Here is a 23,569-nt window from a genome sequence, read left to right as displayed (position 1 = left end):
ATAAGGACCAAACCCCCAGCACCCAGTGGGGGAGGGGACCCTCCACTTTCACTGATAATACTAGGATTAAAATATTTCAAATGCTATTGCTTTATTCATGTTTATTTTTATAAAAAATGAAAAATGAAAAAAGTTGGTTGGCTCAATACCTTGCATCTCTATTAGTATAATTACCTATTGTGCAAAGTAACTTTGGAATTTTGAGGTAAATTTCTTTTATCCTGGAGTTGTATCAGTTACATTCAGTTTTAATCTGAAGACTTGCTTTGTCTAAATTGGGCTAAAATTAATGAGAGTAGAGATAAATCAGTGGTTTAAAGGTAAATTAAATTTTTATTAAGTTTTTCTTGGGATCTATCTCACTAAATATTCTCACTTAATACCAAGGCTTCAGGATTCAAGTTATATAACTTTAGGACTATAGAGTTGATAATTAGCTTAGGAATTTGGTAGTCTGAAGCTCCTCATTTAACAAGTGAGGAAACAGACATAGGTGGCTCACTGCTGACAAAAGCAACAGCTCAGGTTGCCTGGGTCTTAATACTCTGCTCATTCTACCAGTGTAGCTCCTTATCTTGTGCTGAGCTCTGCATGAGCTCTCCTCTATAGACAGAGGAGCTTGGTGCTAGAAGGTACAATTTCAAAGCGTTGTTAGTGTATTGTTAATTTATACTAAATTAACTAAGCCCATCACCCCTTCTCTCCTCCCTCTCAACCTTTAGAATCTTTTATATTGCGAGAATTATTTCAACCTACCAATAATTGAACTTTAGTACATGCTAGAAACTTAATATAGCAAAAGCCAAAAGAGCTATGAAATCAATCTGATTCCGATTTTTTAATCTTTCCTTGTGAAAAATCTGTTAAAAGTCCATAAACCCAAAATGGTAAATTTTGACCTAAAAATAAAACAAAACAAAGGAAATCAATCACAACATCCTGCCTTCTTTATGATTGTTATCTACTCAGTTCTTGAAAGGGGAACTGGATTAAAAGAGAACTCCTTTTGGTCCATTGGTTCTCCCTTAGCAACAGTCTAAGTCTATTGCTAGCCTATTTCAGGCTACTGAGTCACTGATTGGGTTGCTAAATAATCAGTTGTTTCTCTGAGACAAGCAAATCACCCTGAAAAAAGCATTACTCTTTCTAGAGGGTCAATGATTTAGTTGATTCACCCAAGAACTAACACAATTTCAAAATAATTAGAAAGTGTTGTATAGTTTTCAGATAGACAGAGTGGTGGTTGTAGATATACCACATTTTCGGTTAGGCCAATAAGAGGTTTCAGCACCCTTCTTTGTATTTTGACATCCAACTTGTTCTGAGTGTGATTTTGAAGGTCAAATGGCACAGAAATAAAATGCCTTGCTACCAGGACAAAGGCATCTTTGTTCAGAGACTTACTAACAATTTTGGGTATTGAGACCTAACTGTGGAAAATGGAATTATAGAGCTGGAAATGATTATCAAATGGAATTCAATTCTAGATAAATCTCACATAAGACTCACGATTTTTCTAAACTATTTCAAAAGAGCTCCAGGGAAATTACTTGAGTTCTCTCTCTCTCTCTCTCTCTCTCTCTCTCTCTCTAATGCTGGTAATGTGTTATTGATGGGCAGTCATATCTTTAAAATATCGTGGTGCTTTTTGGCATGTGAGAAAGTACCTTATTACCTTGACCAATTTGGAGTGAAAGGGTAGGTTTTACCCCAAATTGGCAATGTAACACTGTTATGTTTAGCGTTACACCAAATATAATTTGAGAAGAGATAATAAAGAATCAAGGCCAATGAACTCAAAGACCTATAGGACATGGCCCCACCCTGCCCTTGAGAGGTTAAACACCTCGTATGCTCTATTGCATTGTTTGAAAGTTCCATGCACTACTGGTGGAGGTGCTTACATGGTTTCTTGTGAAGAAGCGTACACACAATGTACATATCTGCAATTAAATTTTATAGAGCACATATGCAATGCAATCTATGAGGATGCACATGAAAAAACCCACAACAATACAAATTCTAAACTGATAGTTCAGGCCGTGCTTCCTGGGCTTCCTCTCAATTCCTGCTGAATCAGATTATCTGGAAATAGTCTCTAGAAATATACATTTCCTTGTAATTCTAATGCACTTCCACAGTTTTCTTATAGAAATGTCATTATTTACAGAAACAAAGTGGGTTCTTGATACTTAGGAATAAACTTAACCAAGGAGGTAAAAGACCTTTACTCTGAAAGCTACAGGATGTTAAAAAAAAAAGGTAAAGACATAAACAAGTGGAAGAATGTACTGCATTCACAGATTGGAAGAATTGACATCATTAAAATGTCCATACTACCTAACACAATCTATAGATTCAATGCAACCCCTATTAAAATACCAACAGCATATTTCACAGTTCTAGAACAAATACCCCCAAAATTTATATGTATCCAAAAATACAGAATGCCTACAATCAATCAATAAAAAAACAAAAAGCGCTGGTGAGGATGTGGAGAAAAAGCAAATTTAGTACAGTGCGGCTGGGAATGCAGACTAGTACAGCCACTAGAAAGCAGTGTGGAGTTTCCTAAAAAAATTAAAAATGGAACTGCCTGGCCAGACTGTGTGGCTCTGTTTGAGCACCAACCCATGAACCAGGAGGTCATGGTTTGATCCCCCAGTCAGGGCACATGCATGGGTTTTGGGGTTGGATCCCCAGTAGGGGGTGTGCAGGAGGCAGCTACTAAATGATTCTCTCTCATCATTGATGTTTTTATCTCTCTCTCCCTCTCCTTTCTTCTCTGAAATCAATAAAAACATAAAAATGGAACTGCCGAGAAACCAAGATGGCGGCATAGGTAAACACCGGAAATTGCTGCCTCCCACAACAACTTCAAAAATACAACGAAAAGGCAAAACGGACATCATCCAAAACTACAGGAAGGCTGGCTGAGTGGAAATTCTACATCTAGAAGGAAAGAGAAAAGCACACTGAGACCCAGAGAAGCTGCGGAAGTGAAGTGCAGAGGTATGGAGGCTCTCTTGCGTGCGGAAAGGGGCTGGCACCTGAGGACGCAACTGTCTTTTTGAATCAGGAGGGAGTCACAAGCTCCCAACTGCTCTGAACTCCGGTTCCGGGAAGTCTCTGGGGACCCGGGACTCATATGGGGAGAAACTGGACTGTCTGGAAGCAGGCAGAACTCGGAACTTGACGGCGACTTTCCCTCAGAGGTGCTTGCAGCAATTATCAGGGCACTGAGACGCGTGGCTCCTTAGGGCAGGGCTGAGGACCAGCCATAGCTGCTTGCTCTGTCCTTTGATTCCCTGAGACCCCGCCCCACCCAGGCTGCGGCAGAGGCTTTTGCATATGAATGCCCTGGCCCTTTGCAACCTGAAAATTACCTAACAAATTGCAGCTGGGCCAGACAGACCCAGAACTTCCAAGAGAAGGCCCAAGGCCCCACAGCAGGTTGCATTGCTTCACAGCTGGGACTCATCTGGGCACCTCCAAACTCCAAAAAAGGAAGGGGAATCTGCAGTTCTCTTCGTAGCTCCTGCTGGGTAACCTCAGGCAGATGCTAAATTAGCACCTCCTTAGATCCAAGAGCCAGTGTACCCAGTGGTCAGAGGGGGACCATCCAGATTACAACTCCTCAGATCTATAAGGGACACACTCAGGGGGCAGGCTCAGAGAGCACCAAAGCCCCACTGAAGCAAGTCTTGCCCCAGAAGGGTGTCTTCAGCACAGAAGTTCTCCCACTGCAGACACAGCTGATTCTCACTGCCAATTGGCCTGGAGGTCAATTCCTCCCAGTGATCCTACAACAATCAAGGCATAACTACAACAAGACTGTGCACAAAGCCCACAAGGGGGTGCACCAAGAGTGTCTACCTCAGGTAACTGGGGAGGCTGAGACACTGGCCCCTACAGGACACCTAGCACACAAAACCACTCTACCAACACAGGGAAGCATAAGAAATGCGGAGACAAAGAAACAGGTAACGAATGACAGAAATGGAGGAAAGCAAATGACTGGATATAGAGTTCAAAACCACGTTTATAAGGTTTTTCAAGAATATTATGGAAACCGCTGATAAATTTAGTGAGACCCTGGAGGATATGAAAAAAGACCAACTAGAAATTAAGCATACACTGACTGAAATAAAGAATAATATACAGAGATCCAACAGCAGACAAGAGGATCCCAAGTCAAAGATTTGAAATACAAAGAAACAAAAAATACCCAACCGAAAAAGAAAAAAGAAAAAAGATTCCAAAAATATGAAGATAGTGTAAGGGGCTTCTGGGACAACTACAAGCATACCAACATCAGAATTTTAGGGGTACCAGAAGAAGAGAGAGGGCAAGATATTGAAAACCTATTTAAAGAAATAATGACAGAAAACTTCCCCTACCTGGTGAAAGAAATAGACTTACAAGTCCAGAAAGCACAGAGAACCCCAAACAAAAGGAATCCAAAGAGGACCACACCAAGACACATCATAATTAAAATGCCAAGAGCAAAAGACAAAGAGAGAATCTTAAAAGCAGCAAGAGAAAGACAGTCAGTTACCTACAAGGGAGTACCCATACGACTGTCAGCTGATTTCTCAACAGAAACTTTGCAGGCCAGAAGGAAGTGGCAAGAAATATTCAAAGTGATGAATGCCAAGAACCTACAATCAAGATTACTTTATCCAGCAAAGCTATCATTCAGAATAGAAGGTCAGATAAAGAGCTTCACAGATAAGAAAAAGCTAAAGGAGTTCATCACCACCAAACCAGCATTATGTGAAATGCTGAAAGGTATCCTTTAAGAAGAGGAAGAAGAAAAAGGATCTCTTACCATTTGCCACAGCATGGATGGAACTGGAGAGCAGATAAATACCACATGATCTCACTCATTTGTGGAATATAATGAACAACATAACCTGATGAACAAAGACTGATCCAGAGATGGAGAGGCATTGATTGGACTGCCGGGCCTTGGAGGGAAGGTAGGGGAGGGTGGAGGTAAGGGGGAAAGATAAACCAAAGGATTTATATGCAAGCATATAGGCCTAACCAATGGATACAGACAACGGGGGCGGGGTGTGTGTGTGAGGGCATGAGTGGGGGGGGTAGAGGGTAACGTGGGGATAAGGACACATATGTAATATCTTAATTAATAAAAAATATATTAAAAATGTAAAAAAAAAATGGAACTGCCATTTGACCCAGTGATCTCACTTCTAGGAATATATCCTAAGAATCCCCCCTCCCCCCAAAAAAAACCTCAGAAATAATATATGCACCCTATGTTCACAGCAACACTATTTACATTAGCTATGATCTGAAAACAGCCCAAGTGCCTATCAGTAGATGAGTGGATAAAAAAGCTATGGTACATTTACACAGTGGAATACTACACAGCTATAAAAGGGAAGGACCTCTTTTCCTATGTGACATCATGGAGGAATCTTGAGATGATTATACTATGCAAGATAAGCCAGTTAGGGAAAGACAAGTATGACATTATCTCACTTATATGTGGAATCTAATGAACAAAACAAAATGAGGAACAAAATAGATTCAGAGACATGGAAACATGCAACAGACTAATGAATCTCAGAGGGAAGGGTAATGGGGGGTAGGTAGGAAGAGATTAATCAAAGAACTTATATGCATATATGCATAACCCATGGACTCAGACAATAGTGTGGTGAAAGCCTGGGGTGGAAAAAGGAGTCAATGGGGGAAAAAGGGGGACACATATAATACTCTCAACAATAAAGATAAAAGCAAAAACAAAACAAAGTTGGTTCTCATCCAACAGTGAAATTGTCTTCAGCTATGGGTCATCATTTCTATCTATTTCACATTGTTTCAGAAACTAGTCTGTTCATGGTTGTTATGGTTGATTTGGAAAGTATTTTACTTTCAGAGTTCAGGCTCATTCTCTGAGTCTTTCATTCACTTTTTTTGAATACTCTTACCAATGGTTTAGCAAAACATGAAGAAAATACCTCAGAACAGTCAGTTTAGCAAGTTCTGGCTGCTGGAAGAGCTGGTAGTAGGGGTGCACAAGGCCACAACCAGAATCTAAAAGTTCTCCATTACCCTGAGGAACATTCCCTATTAACATTGTTGCTGTAATTGCTTTCACTTTTATGAGAAATGTAAACACTAAAAAATGAAACCTCATTAATATAATTAAAATATTCCTTGCTTGAATTAATAAGGCTCTCTCCTGCTGAGTTTAAAGCTCGAAGTTATGAAAGACAAAAGTGGGACTTTAAGCTTTTGCCTCAAGTTAGAATGTGAAGTTCTCATGGTATTTGTTTCTCCTTCTTAGCTATGTCTAGACTAGCTTTGCCATACCTGTTTTTATGGAAACAGATATTAAATCTGTGAAAACCCTGGAAGTTACTGTAGAGATGTTTATCCAAACTTTCTTGCTGTACTTTGTCTGGTGAGGTCTCATATGTAAAAATGTGAGCACAGGTGGACATATTACTTTAAAGATGACTTGCCAGGGGCGGCGGGGAGGGGGGGAGAACTACAAGGCCTCTCAGAAAATCCTGTTTCTCTCCCTCACTTTAATTCCTTATCCCTTCCTTCCTTTCTTTCCCTCTACTTTTTTTATTCATTTATTTTATTAAATCAATCAACCAACGTAATTAAGCTCTTATATATAGTTCAAAAGACATACACTCCCTTTTCTCCTTTATGGGTTAGGCTCTTTAATAGATGGCTTTAGGAGACAAACTAATCAGCAGGGATACTGTCTTTGAGCATATCCAGGAAGCATGTCTGTTAAAACAAATAGAATAATAGAAGATTTGGTGTCTTCTATTATCCAACACATAATGGCTCAATATACATCTAAGAATGATGATGCCTGGATAGAATGGTTGAGGACAGAGTAGAATACTGATAGATGTGACTAGGAAGGTATTGGGGAGTTAGGGTAGCTGGGATACATAAAGGGAACCTCTCCTTTCCCTTTAAGTAGAGAAATCATCAGTACATTGTTTGTAATATATCATAGGCATTTACCAGTGGTTCAGAAGCCAGTGCCTAAAATGGAAATAGATACAATAACCAGCCCACCGAACACAATAAATGAAGATCAACTTTATTCCAGACAGGGCTAAATATTTTTCATTGGGTGACACAAAATTTTAATAAGCAACAGCCCTTATCTCACCAAACAGATGAGTTAATTGCTGTGTTAGGGAAATAAGAGCACCCCTGAGTTACACAGGCCTATCAACTGGGTGATTTCTGAATTCCTATATCAAATGTATAAACTGGGTGGTATTATTGAATAAAATAAACAGTGGGAATTAACTTGGTCATGTTTTAACCATTTGAATGTAGCCTGTAATTGTGGTCATTTATATAAATTTTATAATGATTCATTTGGAAGCTAAAAGGAAATAGGAGGGCTTCTGGTGAAGATGGCAGTGTACATGAATGTGGTACTTGCATCCTCCCACAAGCACATCAAAATTAGAGCTAACTACAGAAAAACCATTGTTCAGAGCTGCTTGAAATCTAGTGGAACAAAGTCCTACAATTAAGAATATAAAGAAGAATCTACGTGGAGACTGGTAGGAGGGGCAGAGATGCAGAATATGCTGGTCACATACCCACATGTGGCAGACAAATATCAGGAGGAATATCTCAGCTTTGAAGGTCCCCACTGTAGAGTGAGGGGTTGCAGCCCACACTAGTCTTATAGCCCAGGGTTCCAGTGCCAGGAAAAGAAGTCCTCATAACTTCTGGCCATGAAGGCTAGAGGGAATTGAGGCTGAGTGAGAAGGAAGGCTGCTGGTCTCTCAGGCAATTCCTCTTTAAGGGCCCACATAGGAACTTACTCAAACTCACTCCCTTTGAGCTACAGTGCTGGCTGGGCAAGCAGCTCAAAAGGCACCAGAGACATACAGGGAAGAACTTAATTGTCTGGCATCAGGAGTAGAACTGGGGGAGCAACTTTATTCTAGACAGAAGTGCTGGCAGAGGCTATTGTTTCTTCTCTGAGGCCTTTCCCTACAAAACCATGTCTGAGTCTCCACCAATCTGGTTATCACTGCTTTTCCCACCCTGGTGATTCCATGACACCCTGCCCCACCCAACTTGCAGGCCCATCCAAGCTGTTTCCAGTCACTTTTCCATACAAATGGCTTGTCTTGGCTCATACTTTAGACTTCCCTAACATCTCTTGAACAAGCAACATTTGTGTACACTGTACCTCTTGCTAAGTGGCTCCAGGCCCATCACTAGCAGCATCTAGCCTCTTTTCATAACTAGGCCTCTCCTGGGCACCTCCAAGACCAGTACAAGTGACAGCCATCTGCAGATCACTTTGTAGTGCACACTGCGTGGCCCTGGGCAGGACATAGGTGGTGGCTGACCTTGGCCTGCACCTCCCAGGAGGCCAATTAACAGCTTCAGACCATGTTAAAGCATCACCAAAACACCTCCATAAGGGACACACTCAGGTGGCAGACTCAGTGGGCAACAGAGCCCCACTGAAGTGGATCCTACCCTATAGAGAAGGACCCTGCATAGCAGATCCTCCATGGTGGTCTCAACCAGTCCTTGCAACTGATCGGCCTGGGGGTAAATCCCCCAAATTGACATGCAAATAGCAATCAAGGCTCAACTACAATATGAGGGTATACACAGTCCACACTGGTGAGGAGGAAGGTGGGAGGGTGGTGGGGCCACACCTGGAGTTCCCAGCTCGAGTCAATGGGGAGACTGTGCTATTGGAGCCTACAGGACACCTACTACATTAGCCCACTCTACCAAGCCTGGAAGACATAGAAACTCTACATAGTGCATAGAAACAAACACAGGGAGGCTGAAAAAATGAGAAGACAAAGAAATACACCCTAAATAAAAGAATAGAACAAAACTCCAGGAAAAGAACTAAATAAAATGGAGACAAGCAATCTACTAGATGCAGAGTTCAAAACATTGGTTATAAGAATGCTCAATGAATTTAGGGGAAGTAATTAACTTCAATAGCAGAAAAACGGGCATGGAAACCATAAAAAAGAATCAGTGAGAAATGAAGGATACACTAACTGAAATGAAGAATAATTTACAGAGACTCAACAGTAGAGTAGATGAAACCAAGAATTAATTCAGTGATTTGAAATATAAGGAAACAAACAAACAAACAAACAAACAAAAAACAATCAAAAACAAGAAGAAAAAAGAATTTAAAAATGAGTATAGAATTGGGCCTCCCTGAGTTGCGCCGGCCGCCGCAGAGGCAGGGCCTCCTGCCCAGGAAGCGGGTTTCTGGAGAAGGTCCCGCAGGTGGCAGAACTTGACCTGAGCCGTGAAGGGTAAGACTTTGGGAAAGGCAAGTGGGCATGACAGGGAATACTGTGAGTTTGTGTTGTCTCAGAGTGTTCTGCTAAAATTCAAGAGACTATTTATCAACTTGATAAGTACAAGTACTAGAAAGGCAGTGCCAAAGGTGTGGTTGATAGCCATCTCACAAGGGATAGGACTTGGTCTCCCCACACTTCTGAACCCATGAAGAAAAGATGGGAAGCAAAACTGAAGCAAATTGAAGAGCGAGCATCCCATTACGAAAGGAAGCCCTTGTCCTCAGTGTACAGGCCCAGGCTGTCAAAGCCAGAAGAGCCGCCCTCTATTTGGAAATTATTTCCTCGCCAAACTCCGGCTTTTAATTTTGTTAAAAGCTGCAAAGAGAATGTTCATGTATTTGCTTTGGAATGCGAAGTGGGCGATGGACAATGTATTTACCTTGTAACAAGCTATGTTCAGCTTTGGTTTCATTATAAATCCCGAAAACATCTCTTACACTGCTATGAAGTCATTCCTAAAAATGCTGTTTGCAAGATCTATTTTGATCTGGAATTTAACAAACTTGCCAATCCTGGAGCTGATGGAAAAAAGATGGTTGCATTAATCATTGAGCATGTTTGTAAAGCACTTCAAGAGTTATACAGAGTTAACTGTTCAGCTGAAGATGTTTTAAACTTAGATTCCAGCACTGACGAGAAATTTAGCCGCCATTTAATATTTCAACTCCATGATGTGGCATTTAAAGATAAATTCATGTCGGTAATTTTGTGAGAAAGATTTTGCAGCCTGCTTTTCATTTGATTAATAGTGGAGATGATGAAGATGATGGTGGGATTCCAGGGACAACCGGCCAAGCATTTTCCCATTTTTCTGAACCACCAATTAAACAAGGAATTTCCTTCAGTGAAATGTCCACAGATGAGGAGATAGGAGAAAGCTGCACATTGACCTCCAAGGCTCTGGAGAGGCTGGGGTCCGCCGAGCGGAGCGGCCCTGACCTTTCCTTCTTAGTGGTGAAGGATCCTGCGGGGAAAAGGCGTCTTTTTGTAGATATAGGAGTTTATACAAGAAATAGGAACTTTCGGCTGTATAAGTCATCAAAAAAGGGAAAGTCTGTGGTGTTAGAGGTCGCTGAAAATAACAGATTTTCTCTTACACAAAGAATACTTCTGAAGAGGAACTGTATTTCCTCTCTTCTTTGGTCAGCAATGTCAGATTCTCAGATATTTTACGAGTACTTAGATGTGATGCATCCGAGAATAAACAAAAACAGGCTGGGCATTTTAATAGTACCAGCACTTCAGAAAACATTGAAGGTTTTCAGGGCTCACCCTACCCTGAAATTGATCAAGTTGTTCTTTCTTTGGTGAATAAAAATGGCATTAAAGGAGGGATTCGGCATTGGAACTACTTTTTTCCAGAAGAATTATTGGTTTATGACATTTGTAAATATCGCTGGTGTGGAAGCATTGGAAGAGCCCACAAGAGTAATAATATCATAGAACCAAGATGGCGGCATAAGGTACAGACCTGTGCGTGCTGCCTCCCACAACACCATTGAAAATACCAACTATAAGACAAAACAGCTATCATTCAGAACCATGGGAAAGCTGGCCAAGTGGAAGTTCTACAACTGGAAGGAAAGAAAGAAGAGCATTGAGACTGAGTAGGATATGCAGAGGCACCAAGAACAGAGGTATGGAGTCACACGCCAGGCGGGCTGCAACTGGATGCGCGGTTTTTTTCAATCGGAAGGGGTTACAAACTCTCGAATCCACTGAGCTTGTTTGGGGCAGGATTCTGAGGTCCCAGACCCCTACAGGGAGAGGTGGGACGGCCTTGCAGTAGGTTGGAAAGCGAGGGCGGCTTTCTTGCGGAGCTGCTCACTGGCACTCAGGGACGCAGAGACCCAGAGTCGTGGAGAGGCGAGGAGTTGTGGAGACCCCATTGCTGTTTGCTCCGCCCTGGTGATTCCCTGAGACCCTGCCCTACTCAATTTACATCACCGACCAAGCTGTGCCAGTGGCACAAAAGGAATCACCTTCGCTTTTGCAGCTTAACCCAACAAACTGCAGATTTCAACTCCTCCCACCCATAAGGGGCACACTCAAGAAGCAGAATCAGGTTCAGAGGAAGCCAGAACCAGACCCGGCTGGGCCAGCAACATGGAACCGCTGTACCAGCAAATGCAGAAACAGGTCCACCAGATCCAGTCTCATATGGGATGCCAGGAGACGGCAGACAGGCAGTCTGTGCACTTAGTAGAAAATGAAATTCAAGCAACCATACCAGATATTCAGCCAGCAAGAATGCCTGGAGATTTTGTCCAGCAAGGAGCCACCCAAGAAAAGACAGAATACCAAACTTCGTGTTGACCAGTTAAAGTATGATGTCTAGCACCTGCAGACTGCTCTCAGAAACTTCCAACGTTGGCGATATGCAAGGGAGCAGCAGGAGAGACAGTGAGAGGAACTTCTGTCTCTCACCTTCACCCCCAACATGGGATGCGGCGCCCCCTGCGAGGCTGCGATGGCCCCTGTGAGGCTGTGCCAGCCCCTGCGAGGCTAAGACGGTCCCTGGGAGGCTGAGACGGTCCCGGTGAGGCTGAGATGGCCCATGTGAGGCTGAGACGGCCCCTGTGAGGATGAGATGGCCCCTGGGAGGCTGAGACAGCCCCTGTGAGGTTGTGATGGCCCCTGTGAGGCTGAGACGGTTCCTGTGGTGCGACGGCCCCTGTGAGGCTTAGACGGTCCCTGTGAGGCTGAGATGGTCCCTGGGAGGCTGAGACAGTCCCTGTGAGGCTGAGACAGTCCCTGTGTAGCTGAGACAGTCCCTGTGAGGCTGAGACGGTTCCTGTGGTGCGACGGCCCCTGTGAGGCTTAGATGGTCCCTGTCAGGCTGCGACGGACCCTGTGAGGCTGAGACAGTCCCTGTGAGGCTGAGACGGTCCCTGTGTGGCTAAGACGGCCCCTGTGAGGCTGAGACAGCACCTGTGAGGCTGCGACGACCTCTGTGAGGCTGAGATGGCCCCTGGGAGGCGAAGATGGCCCCTGTTAGGCTGAGACGGTGCCTGTGAGGCTGCAATGGCCCCTGTGAGGCTGAGACGATCCCAGTGTGGCCGAACACAGGGACACATCGTGGATGGAAATAGCTACATTTTCCATGTGTATGACCCGGCAACAAAAAGTGTACACCTATGGATGAGGACAGTGTGGGGGGGCGGGGGTAAGGGCAGAGGGTGGGGTGGGAACTGGGTGGAGGGGAGCTATGGGGGGGGGAAAAGGGGGAAACAACTGTAATAATCTGAACAATAAAGATTTATTTAAAAAAATAAAAAAATAAAAATAAAAATGAGTATAGTGTAAGAAGACTCTGGGCCAACTTCAAGTTTACCAATATTTGCATCATGGGAGTGCCAGGAGAAGAGAGAGAGTAAGAAATTGCAAACCTATTTGGAAATATAATGACAGAAAACTTCCCTAACCTGGTGAAGGAAAAGGACATAGAAGTTTAGGAAGCTCAGAAACTCCCAAAAAGATGCACCCAAAGAGGCCCACACCAAGACACATCAGATTACAATGCAAAAGGTTAAAGACAAAGAAAGAATCTTAAAAACAGCAAGAGAAAAGCAGTTAGTCACCTGCAAGGAAGCTACCTTAGACTACTGGCTGATCTCTCAACAGAAACTTTGCAGGCCAGGAGGGATTGGCAATAAATATTCAAAGTGATGAAAAGCAGGGACCTACAACCAAGGTTACTTTACTTACCAAGGTTACTCTGTCCTCAGTTAGAATCAGAGGACAGATAAAGAGCTTACCAGATAAGAAAAAGGTAATGGAGTCCATTGCCACCAAACCAGTATTACATGAAATGTTAAAGGGTCTTCTTTAAGAAGAAGAAGAAAAAAAATATGAAAAATAAAATGGCAATAAATACATATCTATCAACAGTTGAATCTAAAAAACAAAACAAACAAGCAAGCAGAACAGTAACAGAACCATAGACACAGAGAACATTTTGATGGTTGCCAGATAGGAAGAGATGTTGGGAGAATGGCTGAAAAAGGTGAAGGGATTAAGAAATACAAATTGGTAGTTACAAGAATGGTTATGGGGATGTAAACTATAGCATAGAAAATAATATTGTAATAACTATGTATGGTGTCAGATGGGTATAAGATTTATCAGGATGATCACTTGTTAAGTTATACAATGTTGAACCACTGGGTTGTACGCCTGTAACTAATTATAATATTGTATGTCAAGTGTATTTGAAAAATTAAAAAATAATTTTAAAATTAAGAAAAGGAATAGGAATATGAAAAGGAGTCATGATGAATCTATTCCATAGAAATTAGGGAAATGTCAGAGACCAATTAAGTCACCATCTTGAAGATGTCTTAAAAACTTAGATAATAACAAACTTTAGTAACTTTTTTCATCAAGGTTCTTATGGATACATTCTAGTAGGAATTTGGCAAGATGTTTCCATCCACTTTTACTTCCCAACAGTCCTAATTCCAGAAATCAGGTATTAATTTTAAAAATGAGAACTATGAGGGCAGATCAGAAACTAAATTTAGGAAGATATTTTAAAATGCTGGTATACTTCATGTGTCTTGAATCCTTATTACTAAAACAAAGGCTGTTACCCTCAACCAAGTAAGAGCCAAAAAATCAGGGAAAAATCAGAAAATATAACCTTCTGGAGTTAAAACCAAGAAGGATTATAACAAAAATAGATGAAACACTTCATCAGCAGAAATCTTTCTAGAAGGGACTTTCTAAAAGAAAGGTTTGAAATTGTTTCTGATAAAAACTTCTTTATCTGTTTATCCAAGATTCTAAAGTACCTCTCTAAAAGTCAGCCAGCACTAATAACATGACTAATATAAGCAAGTACTGACCTTAGAACTGCTGTATTATATATACTAGGCTATTTTGATGACTAAGATGATATATGAAAAATAGTCTGATAGCCAAGAAAAATTCAGCATTATTCAGTACTTTTTAGGGGAAAGATGCTCTGAATCTAGACAACTGCTCTTGCTTATTTAGAGACAAACATCCCTAGAGTGGAAAAGGGCAATTTATCACTGTTACAGAGTTATAAAAATTTCCTCTAAAGGACTTTGAAGTTAATATATCTCAATCCTTTGTTTATCAAACTATATTGTAATGTCTTTCTTCCACATAATTCTTTCTTCTTGGAAAATTCTCTCTCACTCTCTATTTTCCCAACTTCTGTTCATCTTTCAAAACTCAACTCAAACATTCCCATTTTCATATAACCGTCCCTCATCCCAAACTCTACTGAGTTCTTTGCATTTTAATTATAATGGACAATTCCATTTTCTGTTATAGCTAGTCTTTCTCCATCAGACTGTAAGTTTTTGCTGTGTACTTATATTTTAATTCATGTTAATAAAACATGAATATGCGTCCAATCCTCTGGTAAGTGCATATATTTTTATTCACTTCTCACTCTGTCCCTCACATGATTGTACTATCCACGGCCCACTGGGGAACCTCGCTAACTTCATGTTGTTTTCTATAGCCTTTTGAGAGGATTGCACTACTAGGAAGGAATTTCCCTTGTAGGTGAATAGATCCAGGAAAATGGGTATATACAACCTATGTATTAAATTAGTCAGTTTATTTTAATTAGTCTAATGTAAGCCAACTTCTTGTAGTGTGATCATCAGAGAAAAAGAGAGGGAGAGAGAGAGAGAGAGAGAGAGAGAGAGAGAGAGAGAGAGAGAGAGAGAGAGAGAGAGGAAAAAGAAACCTGAACTTGCAAAGTTGATGCCTGGATTGTAGCATGTGGAGATGCCACTAATGACTAGCTGCAATGGGGAGATACTGCCTGAGAGACCCATGAGCCATCCAGGATGTATATTACATCCCTTTTTATAGTTGTTAAAAAATCCAAGTTAAAGGAAAACTATCCCGAGAGACTATGCAGATTCTGATATGACAGAACCTGGCTTAGAGGAGGATGATTCTCATACACTTTCCAAATAAGTCTTAAAATCTCAAAGCAAAGCTCATCAGCTGGTGGGGAAAAATGCACCAGCGTCTCCTTCTTACAGGCACTATTATTTTGTCATTTAACATAACTACAACATGGTTGGCATAAAAAAAATAAAGTAATCTATTTTTATATAAATATTTGTGTTCTCTATACTTTACATGAAAGCCTATATTAAAAAAACCCCAGCTTTTTGAAACCAAGCACATAAAAAAATAAAAATTTCTTGAAAGTGTTTTCAGTGTCAGAATCTAGAATTAATTTTTGTATGCATGCATTCCTGGATAGGCATTATTTATTAAACAATTTGGGATCAAGATGAAGTATAACTTTTTGTTTGTTTTTCATTTCTTATTCTCTAGGAACTCATGATTTAGTGGGGGAATAAACATGATATTATGTGTGAAAAGGTAATATGTAAAAGGATTATGGAAGACTCAAAGCAGGGTAAGTAATTAATCCTTGGAGAGAAGGGATAAGTGGAGAAGACTTCCTGGAGGAGGCGATACCAAAAAACAAAAAGCAGAAATTAGCCAGGCAAGGAGATGAGAAGGAATTTGAAGCAGAAGATACAAAAATAAAGGTGAAATGACCTGGGGATTATGGGCAATTTATTTAAGCTGGATAATAAAATGTGAGGCAAATGGTGGTAGGAAATAACATAGAGGTGTAGTTAGGGATCATATTTATAGGGGCCTTGTTTCTTATTTAAGGATCTGTAATCTATTGGCAGCAAAGTCATTCAAGAGTTTCCAACAGGAGAGTGATTTAGTTAAATCTGTATGTTATAAAGTTGACTTGAATGACAAGGTGGAGAATGACAGTAAAAAACATGTAGACTAGCATAGGATAGAGATGGTGAGGGTTGGATGTTATATATATAAACTTTTGGTGGGTCAAAATAATATCCAAGCACATGTGTCTGTACTATCTTATTCCTAAATTTCCATTTGATGATTTAAAAAGATAAAATGCATTGATAAGAATCCTATCTAATAATAGACAAACATGGAAATTGACCATACCTTCACTATGCCTCCCATTGGCTAATCAACATGATATGCAAATTAACCGCCAACAAAGATGGCAGCTAATTTGCATACTGCAGGCAGGGCCAGTAGAGCACGACGCTGCCCTCGGGCCCCGGGCCCTGGACCCCTGACCCGGCGAGGCGGGGCTGGTAGCGCCTGACGCTGCCCAGGGGATCCAGGCCTTGGATCCGTGACCTGGCGAGGGAGCAAAGCAGTGGAGAAGGGAGAGAGCCCAAGTGGCAGAGAAGGGAGGGAGTCAAGGCCTAAGCGGCGAAGGGAGGGAGCGAGGCAGCAGAGAAGGGAGCGAAGCCTGCCTCGGTGGGCTTCGCTCCCTTCTCTGCTTCGCTGCAGTCTCAGGGAGCCCCATTATTGCAGGAATAGGCCTGAGGAAGCCCCATCTTGCAGGAATCTTCCTGTAAAGGGCCTCTAGTGAATTATAACAACCCATAAAAAGAAAAAGGGTTTCTTCACGTTAGTATTTAACAAATGATGGAAGAATCTTTGGAAGACAGATAGCAGATGGGACCTGGTTTAGAGGGTAACTGGATTTAAAGAAAGGGCCAAGACAAATAAAAGAGAGCTGCAGCAAAGGTTAGTAGGGTTTGGAAGGAACAGCTTGAAATGCAAACACAGAGTCAAAGCCTACCCAAGTAGAAAGGAACTGAGGGGTATTCTCAAAGGGCTGAAATATGAGGGAATCCTTCAGAGCCTGCAGGTTCCTGACAGCCCAATATAGGAGGTGGGCAGGAGGGGAAAGTATATGGATACTAGTCCTCTGCTTTAAATGACCAGAAGAGACATACTTCCCACTCATGTTCCTTCTCCTCTTCTTCCTCTTGCTTAAAAGAATGATTAGCAAAAGAGCAAAAATACTCAGTCCATAAAGCAGGTCAAATCAACAGTCTGAGCAAAAGGATAGAGCTTTTTTTTTTTTTTTATCACTGGATCATTTAATTTTTCTCATTAGTTTTCAGTGACCATGGAGGGTGTATGCTACTAACTGCTGTTTTATTGAGCATGTTGTCCCATAGCTATGGATAGAGTCTGCCATGCAGAGAGAGGTCATCTGTCACTCTGCCTGGGCTATTAAATAGTCTCTTACCCATGGGTGAGCATCCTGAAGGACAACATGTCCTCCAAGAGCATAGGCTTTCTGTGGTGTTATATTCCTAAATATGAGTTGAGCTGGTCAGGCAGGGGAGATGTTCCCAAAGTCTCCTGCACCTGTGCGCAGAAAGGGAAAGGACTGCTGTATTTGAAGGAAAAGAGAAAGAGGTGGCAAAAGTGATAAGTGGCCCTGCAGAGCCTTTGTTTCAAGGCAGTGGCAGCACAGCTGGCCACTTGGCAACTCTCTGGTGCTGCAATACTCTAGAGAAGTACAGCAGCCTCTCTCCACATGGCTGTGAGCATCCTTGCTCCTGGACACGACCTACTCACCTGCAGGCTGGATGGTGCCCAGAGCTCTCTCCTGGAACACCATGGTGTGGCAGTGTGGCAGGGGTAAAAAGAAATAGAAAAAGGGAAGGCAATTTCATTTCATCTAGGACAGAAAATGCAAAGATAGAGAAACCTAGGAAAAGGCAAATTAAACTAATTCTTTACAAGGTTTCTTCTGTACCCTGGTAGGTACTCACCTACAATGTGATCTGAAAGCAGTGGGACAGAGAACAGGTTGCCTGAAGAGTCTGAAACCTACTTCTTAGGTTGACTCCTGACAATGAGCCAGGTAGGCATAAACCTGTCCAGTCCCAGATGAGAAAATTCCAAGTGGGTTCCTCAGACACTTTATTTCAGGCAGTGGATCTGGGAATGTGCCAAACCAGAAAGGCCAACAGAACATCAACTGATTCTGAGCTGATTTTATTCAGCTGATTTATTTTACTTTTCTAAGCATTTTTTTTTTCAGAAGATATGGTATGAAAGAGAAATTAAACATACATATTTATCATTCCTGTTGGACTTAAATGTGTATGTAATTTTTTAACCTTAAGTGTTAACATTTTTAGTAGTTATATTTGTTTATATATATTCACTTCATTCAATGCAGAATTTGAAGCTACTCACATACACACACACACATACACACACACACACACACACACAAAGGAGAGAGAAAGAAAAGAAAAACAGGACCAAGAAAAGTACATAGGTCTGAAAAATTGATTTATAGATACCAAGATGGCAGCCTAGGTGAATGCCAGTACTCACTGCCTCCCACAACCACATCAAAATGACACCTAAAATACAAAACAACCATCATCAAGAACCCGCTGAAAGCTGGCTGAGTGGAAGTCCTACAACTAGAGAAGTAGAGAAGAAAGCACACTGGGACTGGTAGGAGGGGCAGAGGCATAGAATGGGCTGGTCCGGCACCAATGTGGGCTGGTTTTTTAATCCAGAGGAAGATCATCTCTGTGGAGGCTGCCATGAGGAGCAAGGTGTCCCAGCCCCACACCAGACCACCCCACCCAGGGTTCCAGAGCTGGGGAGAGAAGTACCCATAATTTGGGGCTATAAAAACCAAAGGGGATTATGGCTGAGGGACATGGAGGCTGTCAGAGACCTACTTGTCCCTCTGAAAGGGCTGGCCCAAACTTCCTCTGAGCTCCAGCTCCAGGAGGTGGTGGGGGGCTCAGACACATACGGGGAGGAACTGGATTGTCTGGTATTGGGGCAGGAACTCGGTGGCGGCTTTGTATCAAATGGAGGTGCTTGTAGGAGTCATTGTTCTTATGCGTAGATCTTCTCTGTTCCAGAGCTGACTGGCAACCATATCTGAGTCCCCTGAAGCACATTGTTTGCTCAGCCTTAGTGATTCCCTGAGACTCCACCCCATCCAATTTGCAGCCCCACCCAAGCTGTTTGAAGCAGGTGTTCCATATGAATGGCCTGTCCTGGCTCAGGCTTCTGACTTTGCTGAAATCTCTTAAGCTGCAGCTGGTATCAGCATGTCCCAAACCTATCAATAAAAGGCCCAAGACCTGGCACAAGCACCAGCCTGCCTTGCTTCACAGCTGGGCCTCACCTGGGCACTTCCAAATCCAATAAAAATATGAGGAATCTACATATCTCTCTGTAGCTCCTCCTAGGTGACCCCAGGCAGTGGCTAACTTTGCACCTCCCTGAAGACCCAAGAGCCAATGGACAGCTTCAGTCCATACCAGATTACAACTCAACACATCCACAAGCGATACACTTAAGGGGCAAACTGAGTGAACACCATAGCCCCACTGAAGCAAGTCCTGCTCCATAGGGGTATTTCTTGCACAGCAGATCTTCCACTGTAGTTTCAGCTGGCCCTCACAGCCAATTGGCCTGGAGGTCAATTCCTCCCAGTGACACCAGCTGCAATCAAGGCTCAGCTATAATAAGACTGTGCACACAGCCCACACAAGGGATCACCTAGAGTTCCCAGCTCAGATAACTGAAGAGGCTGAGCCACTGGGCTCTATAGGACACCTACTACACAAGGCCACTCTAAAAACTCCAGGAGACATAGCATCTCTACCTATACATAGAAACAAAAACAGGGAAACAGCCAAATTTTGGAGACAAAGAAACATGGCACAAATGAAAGAAATGGAAGAAAGCAAACTACTGTATACAGAGTTCAAAACCATGGTTATAAGGTTACTCAAGGATCTTCATGAGAGCTTTAAGGGACTTAGTGAGACTTTCAAGGATCTTAGTGAAAATGCCAAAGACATGGAAAAGGACCAGTCAGAAATTAAGCATACATAACTGAACTAAAGAATAATTTACAGGAATTTAACTATAGAATAGAAGATTCTGAGAATCAAATCAATGATTTGAAATATGAAAAAGCAAAAAACACCCATTCAGAAGAGCAAAAAGAAAAAAGAATAGAAAAATACAAAGATAGTGTAAGGAGCCCCTGGGATAACTTCCAGTGTACCAACATTTGCATTATGATGGTGCCAGAAGGATAAGAGAGAAAGCAAGATATTTAAAACCTATTTGAAGAAATAATGACAGAAAACTTTCCCTACCTGCTGAAAGAAATAGACGTAAATAGACTTATGAGTTCAGAAAGCACAGAGAGTCCCAAACAAGAGGACCCAAAAGAGGCCCACACCATGACACATCATTCTCAGAGGAAAGGGTGTGTAAGGGGGGTGGGAAGAGATTAAACAAAGATCTTATATGTATACTAGAGGCCCGGTGCACAAAAATTTGTTCACTCGGGGGGGAGGGGAGTCCCTCAGCCCGGCCTGTGCCCTCTCACAGTCTGGGACCCCTCAGGAGATAATGACCTGCTGGCTTAGGCCTGCTCCCGGGTGGCAGAGGGCAGGCCCAATCCCTAGGTGCAGCCCCTGGTCGGGCTCAGAGCAGGGCTGATTGGGGAGTTGGGGTGCTGCACCCTGTCAAGCACAGAGCAGGGTGGATTGGGAGGTTGTGATGCCACCCTCAGTCATGCTCAGGGTAGGGCCGATATGGGGGTTGGGGCACTGCCCCCTGTCACACTCAAGGCAGGGTCGATGGGGAGGTTGCGGCGTCACCCCCTGTCAAACACAGAGCAGGGCCAATCAGGGGGTTGGGGCGCTGCCCCCTGTCACACTCAAGGCAGGACTCATCAGGGAGGTTGTAGCGTCACCCCCTGTCACGCACAGAGCAGGGCCAATCAGGGGGTTGGGGCGCTGCCCCCTGTCACTCACAGAGCAGGGCTCATCAGGGAGGTTGGGGCTCCATACCCTGACATGCACAGAGCAGGGCCCATCAGGGGATTGGGGCGGTTCCCCCTCTCACGCACAGAGCAGGGCCCATCAGGGGGGTTGGGGTTCCGTACCCTGTCACGCACAGAGCACGGTCAATCAGGGGGTTGGGGAGCTCCCCCCTATCACACACAGAACAGGGCCCATCAGGGGGTTGGGGAACTCCCCCCTGTCATGCACAGAGCAAGGCCGATCAGGGGGTTGAGGAGCTCCCCCCTGTCACTCATAGAGTAGGGCCGATAGGGGAGTTGGGGCACCACCCCCTGTCACACACAGAGCAGGGTGGATCAGGGGGTTGGGCGCCGACACTGTCACACTCAGGGCAGGGCCAATGGGGAGGTTATGGCTCTACCCAGCCACACACAGAGCAGGGCCGGTGGGGGTGGGGTGGGGTTGGGGTGCTGCACCCTGTCACACACAGAGCAGGGCCGATCAGGGAGTTGGGATGCCACACCCTGTCACACACAGAGCCGCAGGGCGATCAGGGGGTTGGGGAGCTCCCCCCTATCAGGCACAGAGCAGGGTTGATAGGGAGGTTGTGGCCCTGCCCCCTGTCACACACAGAGCCACAGGGCAATCAGGGGGTTTGGGCACTGCCTCCTGTCACACTGATCCCAGTGATGGGAGGCCTTGCGGCTCCGCTGATCCTGGTGCTGGGAGGCATATTACCCTTTTACCATATAGGATAGAGGCCTGGTGCATGAGTGGGGGCCAGCTGGTTTGCCCTGAAGGGTGTCCTGGACCAGGGTGGGGGTCCCCACTGGGGTGCCTGGCCAGCCTGGGTGAGGGGATGATGGCTGTTTGCAGCTGGTCACATACCCTTCAGGGTGGGGGTCCCCACTGGGGTGCCTGGCAATCTGGGTGAGTGGCTGAGGGCTGTTTTCAGGCTGGCGGGTGTCTGAAGCTCCCAACTGCTCCTTTTTTTCTTTTTCTTTTTTTTAATTCTGGACCAGCTTTAGCTCTGACTCCAGCTCTGAGGCCTCTGCTGCTGAAAGCAGGTATCTGGTTTGTTTGTGTTCTATAATCAAAACACTGTATCAGCTCCAGCTCTGAGATCCCAGCTCACTGAAAGCAGGTTTCTGGGGTTTTGTTTAGCTTCTATATTTGTAACTATGTTTCAAACTGCAAGCTCAGAGGCTGGCAAGGCAGGCAGGGAACGTTGGTTTCCTCCGTCACTGAAGCAAGCAAGCCTCATGTTAGTTTCAAGCTGCCTGGCTGCCGGCTGCCATCTTGGCTGGCAGTTAATTTGCATATCACCCTGATTAGCTAATGGGAAGGGTAGCGGATGTACACTAATTACCATGTTTCTCTTTTATTAGATAGGATTATAATTTTGATGTGGTTATGGGAGGGAGTGAGTACCTTGTTTATCTAAACTGCCATCTTGGTTCTCTCTTCCTATTTTTTAAATTTTTTTATTGAATTAATGGAGTGACATCCTATATAATAAAAGCATAATATACTAAGTGTCCAGTTGTCCATTCAACCAATCAAAGTGTGATATGCTAAGGCCACTCAACCGCTTGCTATGGCGTGCACTGACCACCAGGGGGCAGATGCTTTGACCTGTAGGTTAGCTTGCTGTTGGGGTCCAGCCAATTGGGACTGAGTGAGATGGGCCAGACACGCCCTGGACCCCTCCCGTGGGCCCCCCGACTGACCAACATCCCACGTTCCTCCCTAGCCCCAATCATGCACCAGTGGGGTCCCTCAGCCTGGCCTGGTCCTCTCGCAATCCAGGACCCCTCAGGGGATGTCAGAGGGCAGGTTTCAGGCCCATCCTGCAGGCCAGGCGAGGGACCCCACTGGTGCATGAATTTGTGCACTGGGCCTCTAGTTGATTAATAAAATTATATAGGTGTATAATTCAAGTGTATAATTCTTTATAATACATCATCTGTACATTGTATTTTATACTTGCTACCCCAAGTGAAGTCTCTTTCCATCATCATTTATCCCCCTGTACCTTCTTATACATTCCCCACCCCCTTTCCCTCTGGTAATCACCATACTGTTGTCTGTGTCTATGAGTGTTTTGTTTTGTTTTTTAATCCTTATTTGAGGATATTTTTTCTATTGATTTTTAGAGAGAGTGGAAGGAAGGGTGAGAGACAGGGAGAGAGAAGCATTGATGTGAGAGAGAGACATCAATTGTTTGCCTCTTACATGTGCCCAGACTGGGACCAAGATGGAGCATTTAGCCCAAGTACATGCCCTTGACTGGAATTGAACCTGCAACCCTTCAGTACATGGGCCGACACTCCAACTGCTGAGCCAAAATGGGCAAGTTTTTTTTTTCTTAATCCCTTCACCTTTGCACCCAGCCCTCCAACACCCCTCCCCTCTGAGAGATTTCAATCTGTTCTCTTTAGCACCACTGAATTACTTTAAAATTATATAAAAAGTCTAAAACCTATGAACTGGAACTCATGATGAATAAGGAATAAAACAATTTAG

At 43.5% G+C, this 23,569-nt stretch overlaps 1 protein-coding gene across 1 annotated transcript; it reads left to right on the top strand.

The window, feature by feature from the left end:
- Positions 1-9,222: 9,222 nt before the first annotated feature.
- LOC132226670 (DNA-directed primase/polymerase protein-like) lies at positions 9,223-15,725 on the top strand. The gene is given in 4 exon segments (XM_059681195.1): positions 9,223-10,063; positions 10,066-10,464; positions 10,467-10,840; positions 15,711-15,725. Coding segments are annotated over 4 exon segments (1,329 nt in total). The 5' UTR covers positions 9,223-9,522.
- The last annotated feature ends 7,844 nt before the right edge of the window (positions 15,726-23,569 follow it).

This window comes from Myotis daubentonii, chromosome 2 (assembly GCF_963259705.1).
Source record: "Myotis daubentonii chromosome 2, mMyoDau2.1, whole genome shotgun sequence".
In the NCBI taxonomy this organism is placed as follows: Eukaryota; Metazoa; Chordata; class Mammalia; order Chiroptera; family Vespertilionidae; genus Myotis; species Myotis daubentonii.
The sequence above is the reverse complement of the archived record's forward strand: the minus strand, read 5'-3'. Positions and strand labels throughout refer to the sequence as shown.